Source organism: Hyposmocoma kahamanoa, unplaced genomic scaffold, assembly GCF_003589595.1.
Source record: "Hyposmocoma kahamanoa isolate Upper Pololo Valley unplaced genomic scaffold, ASM358959v1 224, whole genome shotgun sequence".
Classification (NCBI taxonomy): domain Eukaryota; kingdom Metazoa; phylum Arthropoda; class Insecta; order Lepidoptera; family Cosmopterigidae; genus Hyposmocoma; species Hyposmocoma kahamanoa.
Window position 1 is genome coordinate 8,599,448 of NW_020653743.1, and position 22,367 is coordinate 8,621,814.

At 33.4% G+C, this 22,367-nt stretch overlaps 2 protein-coding genes across 5 annotated transcripts in view; one reads left to right on the forward strand and one right to left on the reverse strand.

Annotated features, from left to right (window-relative positions):
• LOC113228158 (putative uncharacterized protein DDB_G0282133) overlaps positions 1-21,765 on the reverse strand; it is a 36,916-nt gene extending 15,151 nt beyond the window's left edge. For all 4 annotated transcript variants that reach the window (XM_026461378.1, XM_026461377.1, XM_026461376.1 and 1 more), the window contains exons 1-6: positions 21,566-21,765; positions 6,743-6,852; positions 3,732-3,806; positions 3,105-3,218; positions 692-841; positions 154-240 (exon numbers count right to left, since the gene is read on the reverse strand). In XM_026461378.1, coding sequence (XP_026317163.1) covers positions 154-240; positions 692-841; positions 3,105-3,218; positions 3,732-3,806; positions 6,743-6,775 — 459 coding nt within the window. In that variant the 5' untranslated portion in view covers positions 6,776-6,852; positions 21,566-21,765. The remainder of the gene's footprint in view (positions 1-153; positions 241-691; positions 842-3,104; positions 3,219-3,731; positions 3,807-6,742; positions 6,853-21,565) is intronic.
• LOC113228159 lies at positions 12,076-14,431 on the forward strand. Its single transcript, XM_026461379.1, has 2 exons — positions 12,076-13,816; positions 14,032-14,431. The coding sequence occupies exon 1, from the start codon at positions 12,427-12,429 to the stop codon at positions 13,480-13,482; it is 1,056 nt and encodes a 351-aa protein (XP_026317164.1). The 5' UTR covers positions 12,076-12,426; the 3' UTR covers positions 13,483-13,816; positions 14,032-14,431.
• Positions 21,766-22,367: the final 602 nt, after the last annotated feature.

A 22,367-nucleotide genomic window follows, 5' to 3' on the forward strand; every position in this document is an offset into this window, starting at 1 on the left:
TAGAAAACAATATAGTGGTGATTAAGAGAACTTTATTTTACACGTAGGCTTTAGAGAAACGATTGTATTGATTGTGACCTTTGAATTTCAAGTATTATACTATAAATAACTACATTTTATTAATCTTACTTATCTAAACGAGTTTCGACTCACCTGTGACCCCGCGTACGTGGTACTTTGGTTTATAACTACTTTGTGAATTTTGCCATATTTGCCAAAGTACTCCTGCCGTTTGAGGATCTGAAAAGGAAATAAATATTTTGCAACACATTTACTCAATAATATTGTCAGCGAATAGTTGCTTCGCATCTTCTTCTAGATCGATGATTCCCAAAGTGGTCTGTATCGCCACCCTGGGATCCACTTCAATCAACAAGGGGTCCATGTCAGCGAAAAAATAAATAGGCCGTGTCCAATTTTTTAACTTTCTATGAACGGAATAATCCACATTACACGGTTAATACTTATATACTCACATAATACTTTCTTACTATAAATAATAATAAGAATAATTTGTAAATTCTATATTAGAAAGGCAGGGGTCCTACAAGACAAAAGATTTGGGATCTTCTGATCCAGATAAAAAGTTGGATAAATACAAAATGTGCTATATATCTAGTACATTAAATACTTGCTTTATTGCTTTAGTCAATTCTGAATAATAACTTTGGCGAACTTTAGCAAATGTTACCTCGGGGTCGGCAAGGCGCACGGGCAGGCCTACGACGAACACGAGGTTGTTCTGCACGACACGCACGTTGGCAAGCGCGCGCCGTGACTCCAGCGTCTTGTTCCGTCGCTTCTGCTCTCGCGCCTTCTTCTCCGTCTTTATTGCTGCCACCTGGAGAAACAAAATGGATTAGTAACAACAGAGAACATAAAACAGCCAAAGAACACAAGAAAAAAAAGCAAACATATTCCATTTTTAACCGACTTCAAAAAAGGAGGAAGTTCTAAATTCGACTGTTTCCTTTTGTATGTATGTTACGCAATAAATTGTATAATTTGTTAACCGATTTTGATGATTTTTTTTCGTTGGAAAGCGGGTACCTCGGTAGTAATCCTATTTAAATTTGAAGAAAATATTTTACCTGTAAGTGTGGCAAACTAGGGGATGAATGACTTTTGAGGACGGTTTTTTTTAGTACTCTGTACTAAGGTTATAACTAGTATACTGTGAAGTATGCAAAAGGATCCATGCAACCAATGCCACTACCGAAATTAAGCTGCGAAGCTGGTTTTCAGTGGACCCTAAAATCGAGTGAATACCGGACGTGTATCGCATATAAACTAGCATAAATTACGTAAATATTTATTTATGTAATGCAGTACGTTGTGCTCTTGTGGTACGTGCTCTTATATAGAATACTTAAATACATAATAATATGCTTCGATAACAAATAAATAAACGAATAGTAAATTAATTAATTTTCATTTTCAGGTAATTTTCAATATACGGAACGTTACTTTTTTTGAGATTACGATTACGAATGGAGATTTATCCTAAACCTCTTAATTACTAAGTAACTATAAGTTGGGCGAAAGTGCATAATGAAAGTTAACAACAGAATTGTATGCCTTGTTGCGACAACATTAACGTACAAATATTGTGCAATATGTTCCCTTTGCTTTTAGAACACATTAGCTCAGAATCAGTCCTCTTCAGATGAGAAATGGACAATAGTAACAGTTTGTATTAAATAAAAGTGACCATAAAATCACAATTTTATCCTACCTAAAAAAATAGAAACTATTCTTGGACCATACCGTATCTATATATCATTTACGTCAATTATTCAAAGTGAGAAATGAAATGTCATACGATCTGAGGTAGCTAAAGGTGCGTGGGTAACCGGACTATACCGCTTAATTCCGATAAATGGTCAACCTTGTTAAAATGCCCAAAGTCACTAGTTTCTTTCTCGTATTTTAGTGGCTTCATATTAATATATACTTCGTACTTTGTATATATGTATATGTATGTATATATATGTATGTTATTTGTAAATATACACGGTATGTGGAAAACGCTAATTCTATAAAATGTCATTGAAAAATAACAGTAAAAAAACAAAGAAAATTATTTCTTGCAAATAAAAAAATAATTATTGGTTATTTTATACATGCTGTACTCTCACTTTAGTGACCATATATTAATATAATATTCTTCTTTAGTAGCAGTAGAGGTCCTTGTGAAAGAGTTCGTCCAGGGAACTACTGCCACCTTACCTATTTCTGCCGCCAAGCAGTAATGTGACCATTACGGTTTTGAAGGGTAAGGGTGCTGGTGAAATTACAGGCACATGAGACTTGTCAACTTATGTTACAGCGTGATAGGCGCAGCGGCAGTACCTCTCAGATCTTTACGATTCAAAGTTGTGAGTGGCACCGCAACTACTATGGACAGGTGTGTCGCTTAAAACCAGGCGCACGTCTTGTTCGTCCTGTAACTTGGTATTATAAAAAAAAAACCTATTTGTAAGCTTTAGTGACAAAGCTCACATGCTGTATCCTTTTCCAGATCTGTCGTTGTCAAATGTTCGAATGTACACTTGTTATGAGATTTACGCGCATTGTGTTTGCACTGTGCAAACAGCCCATACAGTAAATGAAAGCGAAAACGTAGTAAACAATAGACTTTACAGAATAACATAGTTTCTTCTAACAATACCAGTAGAGAAAGATGGGAAAATATTTCATGGATAATGAGTTTTCAACAAATTACTAAAATTATACGTTAGTATAATTTCTCACATCGACGAGATCTTGGATAGGCAAATAGGAATTACAATTTCATATCAATATTTTTATAATTTATTCTTCGGTCAAAGTGTGAATTAACGGATTTGTTCTGCAATAAATTTAGGAAGCACCTTTACATACCTGATTTCATCGATAATGAGTTTTCAACAAACTAAAATTATACGTTAATATAATTTCTCACATCGACGTGTTTGAGAATCAGTTACACTTTAGAACATGGTATCTTAGGTAGGCAAATAGGAATTATAATTTCATATTAATATTTTTACAATTTATACTTCGATCAAAGTGTGAATTAACGGATTTGTTCTGTAATAAATTTAGGAAGCACATTTACATACCTGCTCTTGACTGAGCGGAGTGAAGTCTGCCGGGTTTTCCGGGTATGCTTTCCGACAGGCGGGACACAGCCCGTTCTCGCCCTCCCGGATGCGGTTCCAGCAAAATCGGCATATCTGAAAATGTAAAAATATATATAATACGTCTCCCCATTGAAGTATTATTAGTAACAGTAAAGCTCCTTGTGAAAGAGTTCATCCAGGAAAGTATATGTGTATGTGTATATGGGACTTGTTAACTTACGTCTCAGGGTGACGGTAGTAGTGGCAGTGCCCCTCAGATCTTTGCGATTTAAAGCTCTGAGTGGGACTACAGCTACTATGGACAGGCGTGTCGTGTCGTTTACCACGCTTATTCGTCCCGTCACTTGATATCAGCAACTTTTTGCGCAAATAGGTTCGGATTCAAACGACATTTCAAACATGCCAACTTTTAATAACACACACAAAATTTAATTGTAACCAATACTGTACCTTTAAACAGTACAGTTTACACAGTACCCTATACCACCAATGTAGTAACTATCCCATTCTACCAAAATGTTCAATGAATCTATTTTTAGAGTTTACCGTACGCCATCTTTCCTTTCTGTAACGATTTTTAGTGAAACAAGTATATCGAAAACTCACTTGGTATCCACATGTGCACGGGTAGAAGTGGAGATCGTCCACCTCCAGGGGTTCCATACACAGGGGACATTCCACCTGCAACAATGCGGACTAAAATACAATATCAAATGACTTACCATTTACGGTGAAATATGACTCATTACATTAAATTACGCATAAACAAATAAATTTTCTAAAGCTAGAATAATTTTAATGTAATGTAATGTTCATCCCAATCACATTATTTGGAAAGAGATTAGAGCAGCACAACTTCTACACGTATACTTATTTTCTTTACTTTAACGTTACGTCATCGCATTAATTACACCACAGTTTAAATAACAATATCAAAACGTTATGATTGCACAGGTGAATTATAAGAACACTTGATATTAAAGAATTAGAAGATTAATGTTAATGTAATATTTGTATTTAACAATAATAATAATAATAGTGCCCGATAACCATACTAATTACCGAGTCTCAAACTGGAAAATTCCCAATATGACCTCTGTGGTCGAGTGACTTGCGCACCGGTTTTCATTGTGTCGCCATTTCTGAGGTCCCGGGTTCGATCCCTGGCCGAGTAAATGTAGAAACTCATCATCATCATATTAGATGGAAGACGTCTACTGTTGAACATAGGCCTCCCCCAAAGATTTCCAGACTAGTCGATTGGACGCGGCGTGCATACATCGGTTACCCGCCGCTCTTACTATATCATCCGTCTATCTAGTAGGGGGCCGTCCCACTGAACGCCTTGCGGTTCGTGGTCTCCATTCGAAACTTTCTGGCCCAACGACCGCCAGTTCTTTTTTTCAATGTAGAAAACTAAGTTTTCTATATTGTCTCGGGTCTGGGTGTTTGTGGTACCGTCGTTGTTTCCGATTTCCATAACACAAGTGCTTTAGTTACATGAGATCAAACCAACGTTGTGATTTTGTCTAATATTTCAATAAAAAAAGTAAAATAAAAATCTTTTATTTTCAGACACCATAGGTCCATAGTTTGTTAGTAAGCAACCTTATACTATATTAGTAACAAATAACTGTACGGTAAATTAATTTAATTAATTAATGATTAATTTAATTTAATTTAACTATGAGTACCACAGTAACGGAATTCACTACGGGGCACTACCCAGAACACCCAGGACCAATTTAGAAAAGTATGTTTCCCAAATTGTTCGTACCGGGAATCGAACTCGGTAGGTACCTCCTAATCTAGAGTCCACCGTGTCAACCGTTGTGCCCTCGTTAAAGCGTAATTTAGTTGAAATTAATTTGGATTGACACTTGTCAGTCTTCCCAGGTTTATTATGTTTTTCATTTTCAGAGAACGTATAATTAGTTGATAATATGTTATTCCGGCCCGTATTCCTTTCAACAATCTGTTTTCTATAGAAAACAGAAATCATACCTAATGAGCTTGTGAGTTTTTGCTTTTCAATGTAAGCACAGAAGCACGCTTTTAATTTTAAGCTGTAAACCTTGCTCACTTCAATATTCAACAATTTCATTTTCTACAACAACGTGTCATCTTGAAGATGATATCAGAGAAATTTGATTGTCCATTGATGTGAAAACTCACTTAAACGACGAAATCATTGTTAATCATTAAGTACTAACATAGGCTAAGAGTTGGTTGGTGGACCTATTATCTGAATTGTAAATAAATAAGTGTCAAGTCCCGCCATTTTAACTGCCTCGGTGGCCGAACGGTTATCATGCTAGAATGTCACGCAAGAGGTGTCGGGTTCGATTCCCGAGCCGGGAGAATTATTTGTATGGCCTACATTTATCATGAGTTTGGGCGTAATTTGTGGTTGTCTATGTGTGTGTCCATGGCACCCGCGACATAGAGTTTCCCTAGTGCGGGGCTATGTTGAGTGTGTGCGTGTCTTCAATGGCGAGTCGATGGTACTAATAATATATCATATTTATCTTTATATTATATTATTTTATATTTATTTTGTAACTATATCTATTATTAGTCGATAAAGTTACAATAATTGGAGAGGACGTGGGTAATATTTTTCTATACCTAATGGAGCAATAAACGTTTTTCACGTAACTCCACTTATGCTATTCTTCCACGTGGAGTGCGATTATTATTATGAACTAACGCTCGGATTTTGAAATTAGTCGAACTAAATTTCAGTTTCTAGGGACACCACAACTCATATCAAAGGTTAGTCGGGGTTCGGTTTAGAGTTGCACAACATTATTTCACAATCGGTAATCGGTGTAATAGCCTGTCATAATATTCTGTAACATGGCTATATAAACATTCAACAAGGGCTGTATTAGAATATCCCCATTATTATTAGTAAAGAGAAGTTGTAGCCCAATGAGATAACGAATGCTTCTTAATTTTAGACTCTTAAGATGCGTACGTTTAAGAGTTGATTCTACCTCAGCTAGAATTCAAATTTTTCCCGTACTAATACCGTTCATTTTGCTTAGGTCGAGTGGCAGAAACAACTTTCTTTATTTCAGAATTATTTTTTTTACAAACCAAATTAAAGCCATTTGAAAAGTGTATATCGTATAGTATACGTATTTTATTTAGTTCAGTTAATAAAAAAACATCATTGCCATATGTAAAGTACCAATTGAATACAGCTGTTTTTTTTTCTATCGTGGAAATTTTTAGGAACCGTTATACTATATATTTTTCCCAAAATGATTGATTAAACACTTTCAGCGTTACGCGGAATCAACCAAAGCCATTGGAGGTACAGTCAAGAGCACATCAAGTTTGACTCTTTGTACTTTGGACCGTTCTTATCGTAAGCGGCATAGAGCTGGATTTAAGTCTCAAGTGTCAATCTTAGCGTGCTCTTGACCCTGTACCTCGCTAATGGCAAAGGAAAAGATCCTGATGAAACCTGCATGCATTCACATCCCCTGAAAACCTGAAAACGTGTGACCCAACCCGCAAAGTTGAACCCAGCAATGGGACGTATAATGTTGTTGGTTATAAACATGTCTTCAGGTACAAAGGAACCTGTGTTTCATAAGAGCAATTACCTGCTCCTCTCCACTCTGATTCAGCACTGACATGTTAATTCGACGAGCGTATGTCTTTGCTCCTCCCTCAGTTACACCAAGCTCAGCTTACTCTAAACCTCCACTGTGACCTGACAACAATAACAATTATTTATTTTATTTATTCATTTTTTAACTTACACTAAAAATATCAATAACTAAACATGTAAGCTATATATAGAGTTCTTATGTTTCCGAGATTGTTACACACAGGAAATCAGACAATTTTTTCCGATCTTACTTAACAGGTCTAACCTGTTAGGCTCAATTTATAATGCGGCGGTACGGAATGGAAGCGAATGAACTTTATGCTTTATGATACGAGCCAAAATCTTCCGCGGAATGCGCGAGCATTTTCGAGCATGCGCGAGAATTCCACGGGAGATTTTGGCTCGTATCTAGTTTGTACGTTACACAATTGAATATAAAATTCATCACGCTATGTACAATATCGTTACAAAAATTCGCTTCCATTCCGTTCCGCCGCAATATAAATTGAACCTAAGGGGCCCGAAATAAGGCGTTGGTTTGTTTGAAAAAACAAATATACACGATTTAGATCCGAAAACATACTCTCATTTCCTATATGTAAGCTATAGTCAATACGGCTTGAGTCTATTACCGTCCGAAAGCAAGCTGCAGAATTTCGTTCATCTTCAAGCGGTGACTATCTCCAAGTAGTATCCAGGAAATGTTAGAAATTTATTAAAAAATACTGTAATAATTCTGTGAAAACTGTATCCGTATACTCCCCACCCGAACACGGCCCTAATAGTATGAGACGGGTGTGGCGATACAGATTAGGAGATTGAGATGAAATGCGCCATTTCTTTGCGTCATAACCCTACTACTACATCAGGAGACTCTTCGAGGCATGCTGATGTTGTAGTGTAGTTGTGCTGAAGCACAAAAAATTTCCGCGTTCCATGCTTGGGCAGACGCTCGACTGCGCAAAGCTCTTTAAATCGCAAATATCTGAGGGGCACTGCCACTGCGCCCGTCACCCTGAGACATAAGTTGACAAGTCCCATATGCCAGTAATTTCAGCAGCACCCTTGCCCTCCAACACAGTAATGCTGACATTACTGCTTGGCGGCAGAAATAGGTAAAGTGGCAGTACTTCCCTGGATGAACTCTTTCACAAGGAGTTCTACTGTCACTAAAATGATGAAGAATGATGTTTAAGGCAACTTTTCAAGCCAATTAGTCCTTTACATAAACATAAATTTTAACCAAAGAGCTGGAATTCTTATACACTTGTCTGTTGAATCCGTAAGAAGGCTCTTAGAACCAAAAGGTCGGCTAGGGTGGTCAGGTATCGAAGGGCTTCAACTGTACCTACTACGACTTTAAAAATAATATAATTTATTGTTAGAAAAAGCTTTACAATAAGTACAGTACTATTATGTGGATGGTAAGTATGCTCTAAGAATTGCATGCCACACGCTGTCGACTAAAATAAAATTCTCTGACCTTTAGGTTCAATTTACACTGTCGCGGAACGGAATGGACGTGATGGGACCAAAGTTGTCGTTTAGGATATTAGTAATACAGTCCTGGGAAGTTGTAAGAATTTTAAAAATAACGCTGTATAACCAAAATCTAATTTGTCACTAGCGATTGTGTAAAATATTGGAATGCAAAATGTTACTTCTCCTTGAGACCAATGGGGGGCGCTGTACAATTAGCCATACAATATTGGCAAATATTATACACGGCAGCTAGTGAAGTCACAGATCTTTAGTAAGAAGTCTTCTTTACTGTAGTATGTACACTAGACACATTTTATGTTTACTCCACTAATTAATACATATGTACTATCAAATTATTACAAAAAATAGTACACATAATGAGTATTTTGTGCTTATTAGAGCAATCATCCGTAGAGCGTAACTGCAAAAGTGATGAGCATTGCGTAAAGCGAAAGGCAGCAGTTACAAAGGTCGAATCTCTTCACATAAGTGAGAGTATACATTCCCATTTACATTTGATATTGCAGAAACTTTAATTATCAACAACTTGCTAACAAGGACGAAACTAAGTTACGTTATTGATCCGATTTTATTATATTCATCAAGGAGTTTGAAAATTGCTAAACAATATAGGCATGTATCCTAGAAGGACGACGTATAAGGCAATTATCGAAAAATAAGTGTTTCTCATTTGCATTACAAAGTGGATACAAATTGATGGTCAAATTGGAAATTAAACAGATTTAAACCGTAAATTAGAATCGATAGTGTTCTGTAGAAAGTGATATTATTATATATTTATAAAATTTTTCAAAGCAGTATGTTTTACATTTTAACGACTGTTTAAATATATACGTCCAGTTTTAAAATTCAATTTTGGTTTTAATTAAGTATAAGTTATAAAATTGAATTTAAAACAGGACGTAAATATTTCAAGAGTCGTGGAAACCTAAAACAAGCTCCCCTGAAAGATTTTCCGAAATGTCGCTTTCTACAAAACACCAACGAATTATGTTCTATGGTAAATTAAAAAGGCATGTATATAAATGATCATTTTAAATTTGCAAAAGCAGCAGGCAAAAAATCTAAACGATCATTTTTTTTAATGATCCTCTTTCTCTGGGATACAAAATAAATTAAATCGATAGGTATTTTAATCTGTTCTAAGCTACGCAAAAAACGTTTCATTTGTAAAAATTAACTTTAATAGTTTTATGTTGGGCCTCAAAACTAAGACAAATGAGCATAAAAAATAAAAATTGGATATTGATTTATTACTAATATTAAGTATATTAGGAAATGAAACTATTTTTCCCGATTTAAATCGCGTATATTTGTTTTTTCAAACAAACCGACGTTTCGGGCCCTTTACAGGTCCCAAACCGAAGTATTTGTACCTGCGTCAAAGAACATATAGCTGATGTCAAAAACCGACGCGTAAACAAGTCTGCAGTCTGCGAGCATGTCACGAATACACCTACACATTCAATGAAGTTTGACAAACCCCAGGTCCTTGCAAAAGAAGTCCGTTATCTACCCAGGATGCTACGAGAGACCATTGAAATTAAAAAACAACCTAATTTCAACGGGGAAGATGGTTTCTCCGTACCACCAGTTTGGGATCCAGTATTTCCTCTAATGAAAAATCCCAAACAGACATAAGACTGCAGTACTAATTAATATGTTTTAGTTTATTCTAATTTCTATTAATAATTAAAATTAAAAATTAAACTTAATAAAAATTCATTCAATAAAATAATTTGTAAAACTTAATGTAGCGCAAATTGGAATGTTTTCTTTGTAAAATTAAAAATAAGGTATTTAATTAATAACTATTGTAACTATAGTGAAAAAATAGGGTGGATTGCATCAATATTAGACATAACTGGTTGAAGACTGTCAACCTCAGTCAACCGTGACCATGGGACCTGTAAAGGGCCCGAAACGTCGGTTTGTTTGAAAAAACAAATATACGCGATTTGAATCTGGAGAAATAGTTTCATTTCCTATGTGTAACAATCGCGAAAACCTAAGAACTCGATATTAAGTATATTAATAACAATATAATTTGATTTGTATGTATGATTGGAACCATGTTCGGAAAATCGCAAGCAAATTGCCTTTAGCTTTTTACTAACCTAACCTACTGAGTGGAGGGTGCCACCAAGATCCAACCAAGATTAAGAGATCAATATCAAAAGATATATTTGTTATAAATATAATGAATCGTTAAAAGAAAAGACTAATATAAAAAAGAGGTACAAATATTATTTTTAACCGACTTAAAAAAAAAGGAGGAGGTTCTCAATTCGACTGTATGTTTTATTGTTTACATACAACATTTTTTACGCGATAACTCTATATATATACATATATACATACACACACGATATTTGTGAACCGATTTTGATGATTATTTTTTTATTGGAAAGAGGGTACCTTAGATATGGTCCCATTTAAATTTGAAGAAAATATTCCACCTCTAAGGGTGGCAAACTAGGGGATGAATGACTTTTGAGGTCGGTTTTTTCAGTACTATGTACTATTTTTTAAATACCAAATATTCATTTAGTATGCTGAAACATAATGATAGTGCCGTTCATTTATAATTTTCCGTAGATCAACTAATATAGATGGTACTATTAATATATACATCAAACATAAAAAAATACCGTTAATTTAAAAAGTGCACATTTACAATAGATCAATTATATCTTTGCGGATCAAATAACATTATCCCAGTTAAAAATGAGTCACGTATTTACGTGAATTTATTTAAATGTTATAATAATACTTCAGAATAAAGAGCCCGAAATGTAGGTGTTTTTTTTTTTAAAGAAATATACGGGACTTAGATTTTTCTAGTGTCACCTTAAATCGCTAAGATCTGAGGGACAGTGCCACTGCGCCTATCACCCTGAGACATGAGTTGACAAGTCCCACGTGCCTTTAATTTCACCAGCACCCTTACCCTTCAAAACCGGAACGCAATAATGCTCATATTAATGATTGGCGGCAGAAATAGGTAAGGTGGCAATACTTCCTTCGACAAACTCTTTCTCAGGGGGTTTTGCTGTCACTATAAATAGATCCGGGAAAAAAAAAATTAAATTCCGATGTGTAGCAACGAAATCCGAATTAAAATTCATTGAAAAATAAATTATTACAGGTAATTAAAAATCAGAACTTAGAATATTTTATTAATGACGACACAACTTCAATGGCGTCACACAGGCGACATAATATATGTACTTTATATGTACTAAGTTTTGCTAAAAGAGGACGGAGCATCCCTCGCCACTGACTTAAACTCTGATTGTCAGTTGAAATATTGAAAAACTAAATTTAGATTCGTTTTGAACATATCCTTAACTTTGATAGAAACAATAAATTAATGGAAAGGGCAAACAATGCTGACGGTTTTTAATTGTATAACGGTCAATGAATTGCTTCTGCACCCTGAAATGTGTGCGATTGTTGCATTTTGAAATCAATGTTCATGTTGTCGGTATTGGTATTTTAAACTCTCCAACATCGCGAAGGTCAACATAAAAGTGGTTGAATATATACGTCCTGTTTTAAATTCAATTTTGGTTTCAATCTAGTGAATTTAAAACAGGATTTTTTTTATTATTCTGTTTACATGGACATGGCGACACTGTAGAGTGGAGCTTATGTGGATATTCATGATCGACAGCAATAAAATCAGATCCTCTCTATTTGAAACTATACTTAACGCCCTTTGTTTGTGTCCACAATAAAAATTGAAAGAAAATCTCGGTTAGTCCCGCTATGGTATGGTCCCGGTATGGCACCCTCTTAAAATACCTATCAAAAAGTCCCGCTATGGTACCCTTCAGTTTTTGGTACTGTTGTAAAGAAAAGTTATACAATGCGTTAAGAAAAAAATAGTATTAATAAAAAATATCTTTTCTTAACTATTATAGTTAAGCAAGATAATATTTATTAATACTATTTTTTAAACAAATCACGCTCGGTAATTGTCGTTTCACTTCAGGTAGTTACCTGACCAACCGGTTTTTTCGTAAAACAATAGAGACGAGCCCTTCTTCGAATTCGTATTGTTTTTATGAAAATAGAGAGAGACAGTATTATTCCGGGTTTAGTTTGCTATTTGCAGCTGTACTTTTGCGATATGAGTAATTAGGATAGCTTGTTAGTTTATCTATTGCAATGTCTGGGTCAAGTAGTTCACGTGGTGTAAATTTAATAATTATTGACAGTCGACGCGGTGGAAAAACTTTATTACGTGCCGGACATAAATATATTAAACGCAGAGAAAATAAAAATTCAAGTACTTGGCATTGTGTAAATAGGAGAAATAGTATTAAATGTAGTGGATATATAACTATTGAGAATACCAATAATACAATAATTAAAGATTATAAACACAGTGATCAGTGCGTGCCACATTTTGAAGACAATGAAGTTCAAATGGCTATAAGTGAGTGCAAAAAAGAAGTAAATTCAAATTACGGATCAGTACAGAAAATTTTCGAAAAACACATGGGTAACTTAAAAGACAAAGGGTTACACCTTACAGGAAATGTTCCTGACTATAAAAAATTAAAAACAGTATTATACAGACACCGAAATAAGTCGTTGAACGTACCAAAAACACAATTTAAGAATGTGGAAGAAATTATAATACCAGAAGAATTTAATAAGTATGTATTGGCTGATTATTGTAATGAAGACTGTAATCGAATAATTATATTTTCCTCGACAGAAGTAAAGGAATATATAAAATGTGTAACGCATTACTTTGGTGATGGCACTTTCGACGGCTGCCCAAACCCATTCGAACAAGTTTATGTCATTCATGGAGACATGGGAAGCACTGAGTTATCCACGAATGTAGCACCATTATTTTATATTCTGTTAAAAAACAAAGAAGGGAAAACTTATGAAAAAGTTTTCGAATTGATTAAACAAACTTTGCCTGAATGGCGTCCATCGAAATTTACCTTCGATTATGAAATAGGAGTAATAAATGCAGCAGCGAAGATTTTTCCTGATATCAAAATAAATGGATGTAACGTACATTTTCAAAAGAACGTTATCAAAAAAGCGAAATCTTTAAATCTCATGAAACACGAAGAGTCCTCGAACCATGTTAAGCAATGCATAGGCTTGGCGTTTTTGCCAAAACAAGATATTGAAGACGGCTGGCTGCATATAATGGAAAATAGGTATAATATCTTGGTTACTTTCCAAAATGATGTTTGAGTACTTAACTCTAATTATATGGCAAAAAAGTAAAGAACAACAATATCAGTAAGGACCTGTTAATTTCATTGCTTTACAAGTACGAACGTTTAATAAGTATTTTTTTCAGTTTCGACGATGAAGCTATGACCAAATTCAATGACTATTTTGTCACTCAGTGGCTTGAATATCCAGACCTCATTTGGTGTTGCCATAATGAACGCCATAGAACAACTAACTTGGCGGAATCATAGAATGGCAGATTCAACAAAGTTATTGGAAAAAATCCCAGTTTATTATTGTTTCTGCAAACAATTGGCAACGACACATGTCACTTTGATATAAAACAAGCCAAGTAAGTTGTATTTTTTAGACAATATTTTTAAGCAGATATAATATTTTTAAAAGCAGATATATATATTTTTTTACATAATACGAGTACATAGAAGAATTTGAAAATGGATTTGATTTTATTTATTTTGGTAGATATTATTGGTTGTCGCCTTCTATTACAGACGGTTACTGAAAAAAATATAGCTTAACTTAAATAACTGATGATTTTTGTTATAGCTTTCGACTAAAAAGATCACCTATAAATTCAAGAAAAAGAACAAGTATAGAAATCGACCGCCAGATTCAAAAGCTAACAAAAAGTTACGAAAATAAAGCTATCTCCATTGGTGATTTTCTGATTAACATATCAAAGTCAACATTTCGATCAGAACATTTAAAAAAATAGTTTATTTTAATTTTGTTTTTAGCCTATTAAAATGTTTAATACTTTTTCTCGATGTTGATTATTTTTTGTAGTTTATGTTTACAATTTGCGCCTTTTTCTCCATGTTGATTATTTGTAATTAATATATTTGTCTAGTTGGTTGTTGATTATTTTTGTAGTTTATATAAATTTACAATTACTGCCTTTTCTCAATGTTGATTATTTGTAACTAATATTTATGTCTGGATGTTGTTTTTATTTGTAGTTTATAATATTTACAGTAATACTTTTCTGAGATGTGGATTTTTTATATTTTTTTTATTGTTGATTATTGGTAATTAATATTGTTGATTATTTTAAAAATTACATTGCAATTAATATTTCGTTTTACTGTTTGATATTTTTTTATAAATATTTTGAATTAATAAAAGACTGATTTAATATCGCAAACAGACGTTTTATTGATACACTCCTAAAAGTATTTATTTATAGATACACTTTTCTTTTCAGTTGTACCTTCTATTGTCTAACGTAGATCTAAAAGATGGGTACCATAGTGGGACTTTTTGATAGGTATTTTAAGAGGGTGCCATACCGGGACCATACCATAGCGGGACTAACCGGAAAATCTTCCATATATTTTTATTTTATTATATAGTTTGAATTATTAAAAAACTTAATTAAAATATAATGTTTTGACTGCCTGAATTCCTAGCAAAATAATATAGAAACCTACTTCTGAAGCAGTTTCGAAAGTTTCGGTTTTTCCTGGATTTTAGAGACTGCACCGAGTTTCAATTTTTTTTTCGGGATTTTCCAGACTGCACCGAGTTTATACTTATTTTTCCCAGGAGCTGAAATGCAGCGCGACGGAAAACCCTGGAAAGAACGCCATTGAAACGGCATTTTTTAAATAGACAACAACAAGAACTGAAAAGAATTGTTCTTACATCATTAACACTAATCTGTATTAAAAATAAAAACAGTATGAATTCGGTGTAAGCTGAGTTCCTTGGCATTTACTTTAGCTTTGTTTGCTGTTTTAACCTAACACTTGTTTTGTAGTCAATATTTATTATAATTGTGTGCAGAAGTGTTTTTTTTAATTTGTAAAAAACCGTCAGTAGAGTAAAGTTAAGAGAAATAGAGAGTAGTCAAAGGTAGGGCCCGGATTAATATGTAATTACATATTTTTTATTGCAATACATTTGATTTTGTTTTCTATATAATAATGTAGTTTTATTTAGATTAAGTGAAGAACAGAAGTGGCAAAAACAATTCTATGACCTTAAAGAATTCCTTATTTCTTAGAACCAAATGTTACAATGTAATTTCCATCGTATAATGATTTATCTTTGATTATTTGTTATTGTATTCATTTTTTTATGATATGTAATATAATGTAAATGTGACTTATAATGTATTGTAAATGAAATGCTTTTACGTACTGTTTATTCTATAATTAATCGTGAGTGACATAAACACTGACTTGAAATGTAATATTAAAGATGTTGAATGGTATAGATAACTGACTGATAACATTGTTACCAATAAATAATTTCATTTCATTTCAATTCATTAATAATATTTAGAATCAAAAAAGGCACTTTTATTTTCCTTATTTTTCCACATTCTCAGGTTTAGACCACATTTCTACACGAAACTTGCAATAATCCATATTTTCAATATTACGTTACACTCTATTTAATTTAAAAAAATAAAAGAGCGTGCGTGTTTGATAAAACTACAGGTTTTTATAAACAAAAAAAGAGGTGAACAGTGTACTGTGCAGAAGATTAGAAGACAACCTAGACATGACCTACTGACTTGCGGGTTTGTGCAAATTTAAGTTTGCTCCAGTCTTATCCTGTGACGCCGAAAGCTCATTTCAGTCTGTACAAAACGTTGTTCCGACCAGAGAAAATTTTAATTTTGAAAATTTGAAAACACATGTAATTGTGTGTTGTAACAATAATAGTAACGAAAATTAGATTGAAGTGGAATAAAATTTGTTGATTTTTTTATAATAAGGCGTAGTTCATGTGAAAACAGTTGTTTTTTAATCTCCACATTTTAAAATTTTTGCTCATATTATATGTACATATTTTGTAGTTTATACTGCATATTTATCCGAACCCTAGTAGTAGTAATAAGTTTTGCAGCAATTTACTTAAACAATTATTTGTCACAAAAAAGTTACTTTAACCTTATCTAATCACAGTGAAATGACTGATTCAAGACGAGGTCGATGGATCTAGTTTACCCAGAACTTGTCTGATTATTCTGCTATTGTAGCCTATTCGGCCAATGTTGTTTCATTCGCCTTGCGTACTAAAATATTATTAGTTAAGTATTTAAATAGCAGTAGAGCTCCTTGTGAAAGAGTTCGTCTTGGGAAGTACTGCCGCCTTACCTGTTTCTGACGCCAAGCAGGTAAGTTCCGGGTTTTAAGGGTGCTGGTGAAATTGTGAACTTATGATCTTTGCGGTTTACAGCTATGAGTGGGACTGCAACCGTTATGGACAGGCGTGACACTTATTATCAGGTGCACGACTTGTTCGTCCTATCACTTGGTGAGATAAAAAAAGTTATATTTATAATAAATTGATCAACAGTGTTGTACCAAGTACAGACCTTCGAAACAATACAAAAAAAAAACAGAAAAATCCATTTCGGTAACAAGCATTGTTTTTTTGTTTGGGCCTCACAAATGTCGTTCGTTACAAATGTCTTACTTTACTCGTGTACCACTTATATCAACAATTAACATTTTATCAACACAGATCCCGAATGAACTAACCGTTATAGACGTTTCGGCCGTGCTTTTGAACCCAAAACGATTGAAGGTAAAGTACAATTTACAATGTACTGGTAAAAGATTTTGGTATTAAAACGAAACAATATCACAGCAAATTCTAACGTATGTACATGAATTTAGCGTGGAATTTTTCACGCACTGAAACTCGCGTATCGGGAACATTTTCCTGCATCAAATCATTAATGGTATACAAATAATATGCACAAAAGAGGGTCAATTCAATTTATTTATAGAACGAATTAATAGATAATTAAAGAATATAAACACTAAAAGATATCCTTGTTTGCACAACATAGTTATCGAAAATCGTCACCAGTTTCCCAAGATATGAGTACATAAGTACGATAAAGTAGATAAATAACAAGAGTTCGGAATTAGGAAACAGATAAATAAGCAGAAATTATGTTACGACGATTTTTTTATTTCTATTGTGTCTGCTATTCGGATTATAATCGCTGATTTAGATGTTTCATTACTTTTAATTTATATTTGCATGGTGTAATTTATCTATATACTGTAATAAATATACATTTTGAATTAGAACACAGAACAACTTTAAGTTATGGTATAGCTTAGTTAAGTAATGCAGTATAGAACAACTTTCCTACAAGTTTATTCACTTTCACTCAATATTGGCAACCTAGTTTTATACAAACACGATAACTGTAATTTAATAAACTAATTGTTTACATCATGTTTTTTTATCATTTTATTATACTTTACTGTTGTTTTATTGGACTAGGTTTTCACTGCGATTTCGGTTGCGCGTAGTTATTGGGTGTCCTTGTTTTTGACGTGCTATTTACTGTCTGATTCTTTATATACCCACTGTTCTGATAGCTCGAAAATACTTTTAGATAAATAGAGGTGATTGCCAAAATATCACTACAAATGTCTACATTATTAAGAGAATCTACATTGTCTTTAGGTTAAATATGTGCTGGATGTACAATTAATTAGTTTTTATTTAATTTTTTTTATGTAAGTGACAGGAAGAACATCATGCGCTTGGTGGTAAGCGACACGCCTGTTCATAGCAGTGCCATTCAGAGCATTAAATCGCAAAGATCTGAGGGGCACTGCCGCTGCGCCTGTTACACATGAGTTGACAATTCCTATGTCCCTGTAATTTCACCACCACCCTTATCATTCAAAACCGAAACGCAGTAATGCTCACTCATTAGGTGTTATAATTAGTTGTTTAATAATAAGTTATACATTTAATATTGCATTTTTTTTAATATATAAAGATTTATCTATAGGGTCAATAAGTTTAATTTGTAATATGTTATGAGAGAATTCGTGTAATGAAGAAATAAGTTGAAGTTGTGTAGGATGAATGAATTATTAAAAACAGTTTCTTTCACATGGACTTTGTAAACTCTATGAAAAAAAAATTCTTAGACAATTTCTATCTTTTTACCCATAACAGTCACAATTTTCTGGCTCTATAGTAAGTTGTATATATTTTGGTATATTTTATTTAATTATAATTTATATATAAATTTTGCATTCAATTCTAAGGGTCTTATTCTAGAACTCTACTCAATGCTCAAGTCAGGATTTGAGTATGGTTTAAAGCACTCGAAATCACACTCAAGTCCCTGCCATTAGGGTCGTATTTCCAGTGCTTGTGTTTCCAGTGCAATCCTGACTTGAGCATTGAGTAGAGTTCTGGAATACGACCATCAGACTTCAAACTAGGCTGCATGTACGAAACCATATGCCAAACTGTAAAGAAACTCTTGTCTGTCAAAAATGCTTGTTCTCCTTGGTGCCTGGTCTCCAAGTTAATTCTATTGGTTTGAATTGTAATAAGAAATAAGTTTCAACCTGCCCTCTACACTCAACATAAATAAAGTTAAACAGCATAGATGAACTCCAATCAGAGTATAAAAAATATAGGAATTGAAAAGCAATGTATATATGGAAATACAACTAAATAAGACAAAACCTAACCTACCTAGTGTTTTACTAAGTGGCTTATGTAGTTATAAAACAATAATAAGGAAAATACAGCGAACATAGGATATATAACAATAATAATATAATGTTATATCTTTATTAATTGAATAAAATGTTATATCTTGGTTAGTGCAAGTTAGTGCAATTGAATAAAATGTTATATCTTGGTTAGTGCAAGATATAACATTTTATTCAATAGGAATTGAGCATCATGAAGTCCATTAAAAGAATGCAGAAAACCAAGGTGCCAAATGTAATGAAGATAATGAAAATTAAGGAATTAGTTTATTTATAAATGCTCCTCAGTTTACAATAGGTTTTATGTTTTTTTTTTAATAATATGAAGTGACGGTATGAAGCTACACGCCTGTCCATAACAGTTGCAGTGCCACTCAGCTCTTTATACCGCAAAGATCTGAGACGAACAGCCACTGCGCCCGTCACCCTGAGACATAAATTGACAAGTCCCATGTGCCTATAACTTTACCAGTACGCTACTGAAAATATGGATAAATATGGTAATAATATAACCCCACACCTACCAATAAATATGCCGTGGTAGTATAATGATTTTGACCTACCACCTCTCAAGCAGTGGCCGTGGGTTCTAATCCGGGCTCACACCTCTGAAATTATTAGAATTTATGTGCAAAAATGAATTTAAAATTTACAATAAGCTTTTCGGTGGAGGAAAACATTGTGATGAAACCTCCATGTTGAAGAAGATTAACAACTCTTGGAAAACATGTGAAGTGAAACCATTGCCTGAGCGGGGGCCCATACCAGGCAGTGGGACAAATAAATGAGTTGATGACGACCTTCTGATCCTTCGCAACATGACTAAAAGCTGAAATGAAACTATTTTTCCGGATTTAAATCGCGTATATTTGTTTTTTCAAACAAACCAACGTTTCGGGCCTATACAGTTTAAATCCGGAAAAATAGTTTCATTTCCTATGTGTAACAATCGCGAAAACCTAAGAACTCGATAAAAGCTGAAAATTAAATATAATACCCTCTTGATATAATACCCTCTTGATATAATACCCTCTATATGACTTCTCCAGTTGCCATTTTACCATAATGGGCATCCAGAGTGATTTATACCATATCTATTTTTATTTACATCTTTTTTATTTTATATTATGTAATTATGAAATTAGTTTCTTAGGTAACATTGAAGAACAAAACATATTAATGTAAATATAAAATTGCCCAATAACTGTGTACTTCAAAGGAATAATCAATTTACATTCTGTTAGTTAAAATCTTTATATAAAATTTGAAATGTATAAGCCTTAAAATGTGTGTTAAATGTTTGCTTAATGTAAGATATAAAACTTAATGTCAATGACCGTATGTTTCACATTCAGTATGTTGTTTACCATACAATTATCTATAGATATAATTTTGGCAAAAAAGGAAAATTGAACAGGAAAATATTCTCTCAAAGGTGAATTTCAACCTTCTAGTATGAGGTAATAGTGCTAAAGAGTAATACATAATGGATAAGTGTAGAATGTTTGACATGTAATGTACTGTAGTTTAGCTATAATAAAAGATAAAACTCTAGTTGCAATTTGTTTTTTATCAGTTCCTTTGTGTTATTAATGTTTATTGGGTAGTAACATTTTGCGAGTAACAGGTTCTAGTGGTCTTGTTAGATTTTCAACCACCGTAAAGGTACTGTATTGCATTGGCTTGGGCAATCATCTGTAAGTCTACATTCTGCAAAGTGAAAGTGTATTTTATGGGGACGATCTTAGAACTGAATTAATGACTATTTACATTACACAAACACTTACAGCTAATTTTAGTCTTTGTTTAATAATCTTTAAACATATTATCACTTTTAATTATATTGTTGATCAACAGTCATCTACAAGCCAATTTTTATACAAAAAAGTTTAAGTTCAAATTGGAAAAAACAATATGTAAACAGTTGGCAACTATAATAAAACATATGGGGAATTATGAGAATACTTGTCATTTGCAATACTTTGTTCAATGAATGATTCACCTAAGAACAATTAACTTATAAAACTAATTTTCGAAACACTGTCTGATTTGTCAAATGATTGATCAATGGTGCTTATAATGCATGCAAGAATTTATGTTATGGACTGAGAAAATATGCTACCTATTGAAAAACAAGCAGTGTGAATGGAAGTAAACAATGCCAGTGGGACTAGACAATAAGTTGGCTTTAGTCGACTGTCGAGCGCCACAATGACTCAATACAGCTTTGACAAGTTCACATTTGACATATTACTAGGGAAAAAACATTTCAAAACCATCGCTTCCATTAGCCTCTAGAAACCAATCCAACCTCAAAACAACCCCCGAATTTGAACAAATATCCCAAATACACACTTTGGAAACAGTTTACGTAGCAATAAGTACCTACTCTCGTAACAAGAAGTACGTCCGTCACCTGCCATTCAAAAGAATATGTGGCAAAAGTCAAACTTTCATTTCGTACAAGGATACACTAAAAATACATTATAAACACTCCACACATCACTTCACACGTCTTATGAGTCCTACACTTCAATTTCGTCACCTGATTCCATTTTAGGGCAAAATATAAAATCGATGTTTACCTTACGTCTTCTCTCAATGCAAATCTTTTCTATTGCAGAATCGAGACTGCTAACCCTTCCGCAGGAGTCGAAGATGAATCCTTTCCAATGGGCCTACGATGCGGCACACGATTCAATTTACGTTAAAATGCAAAGCTGAAATAAATACAACTGTCCCGAAGATATTTTCTGCGAGTTACTATACATTTGTTTTATGAAATGGCCTAATCTTTTACAAGATTCCGTTCTGTGTTTCCATAGACAATTTCATACATTTTTTTACTTCGATTACCAAGTGAGTAATTTTCCACTTTCCACAGACTCAATAATATCTTGTTTTGTATATTATTTGTCTTATCCCGAAGAATAACATTAGTGTCTAATGAATTAAATATTTTTGTCATTTCTCTGGAAACGCATGTGTATTATAAAAATATTTAGCTGTTTTCGTAATATAATACGATGTACTTTTTGATGAGTACATTGATAATCATATTGTACTCCTAGTACCACTTTACGAAAAAGCGTTATGGTGTCTACGGTTTTAGGGATGCCATACTTCGAATAACAGGACATTTTCAAAAATCTAAATAATTTTAATAAGTTTATCTATGTTAAAAATGTTAATTTGAATTCGGATTTTATTGCCTACATTTGGTTTACGTGTTTTTACTAAAAATTTTCGCCGCCTTGACTGAGGAAACGACAAGATTATTGCCAGACTAAATAAATAATTAATTACTATAAATAACTTCCGTTCCGCCTTTTTCATAGCGGGAGATTTAGGCGTGAAGAGGACGTGAAAACCGCTAATGAAAAAGTT

What these genes read in the sequence shown, in the direction of transcription:
- LOC113228159 (XM_026461379.1), top strand. Translation starts at nt 12,427, where the DNA reads ATGTCTGGGTCAAGTAGTTCACGTGGTGTAAATTTAATAATTATTGAC.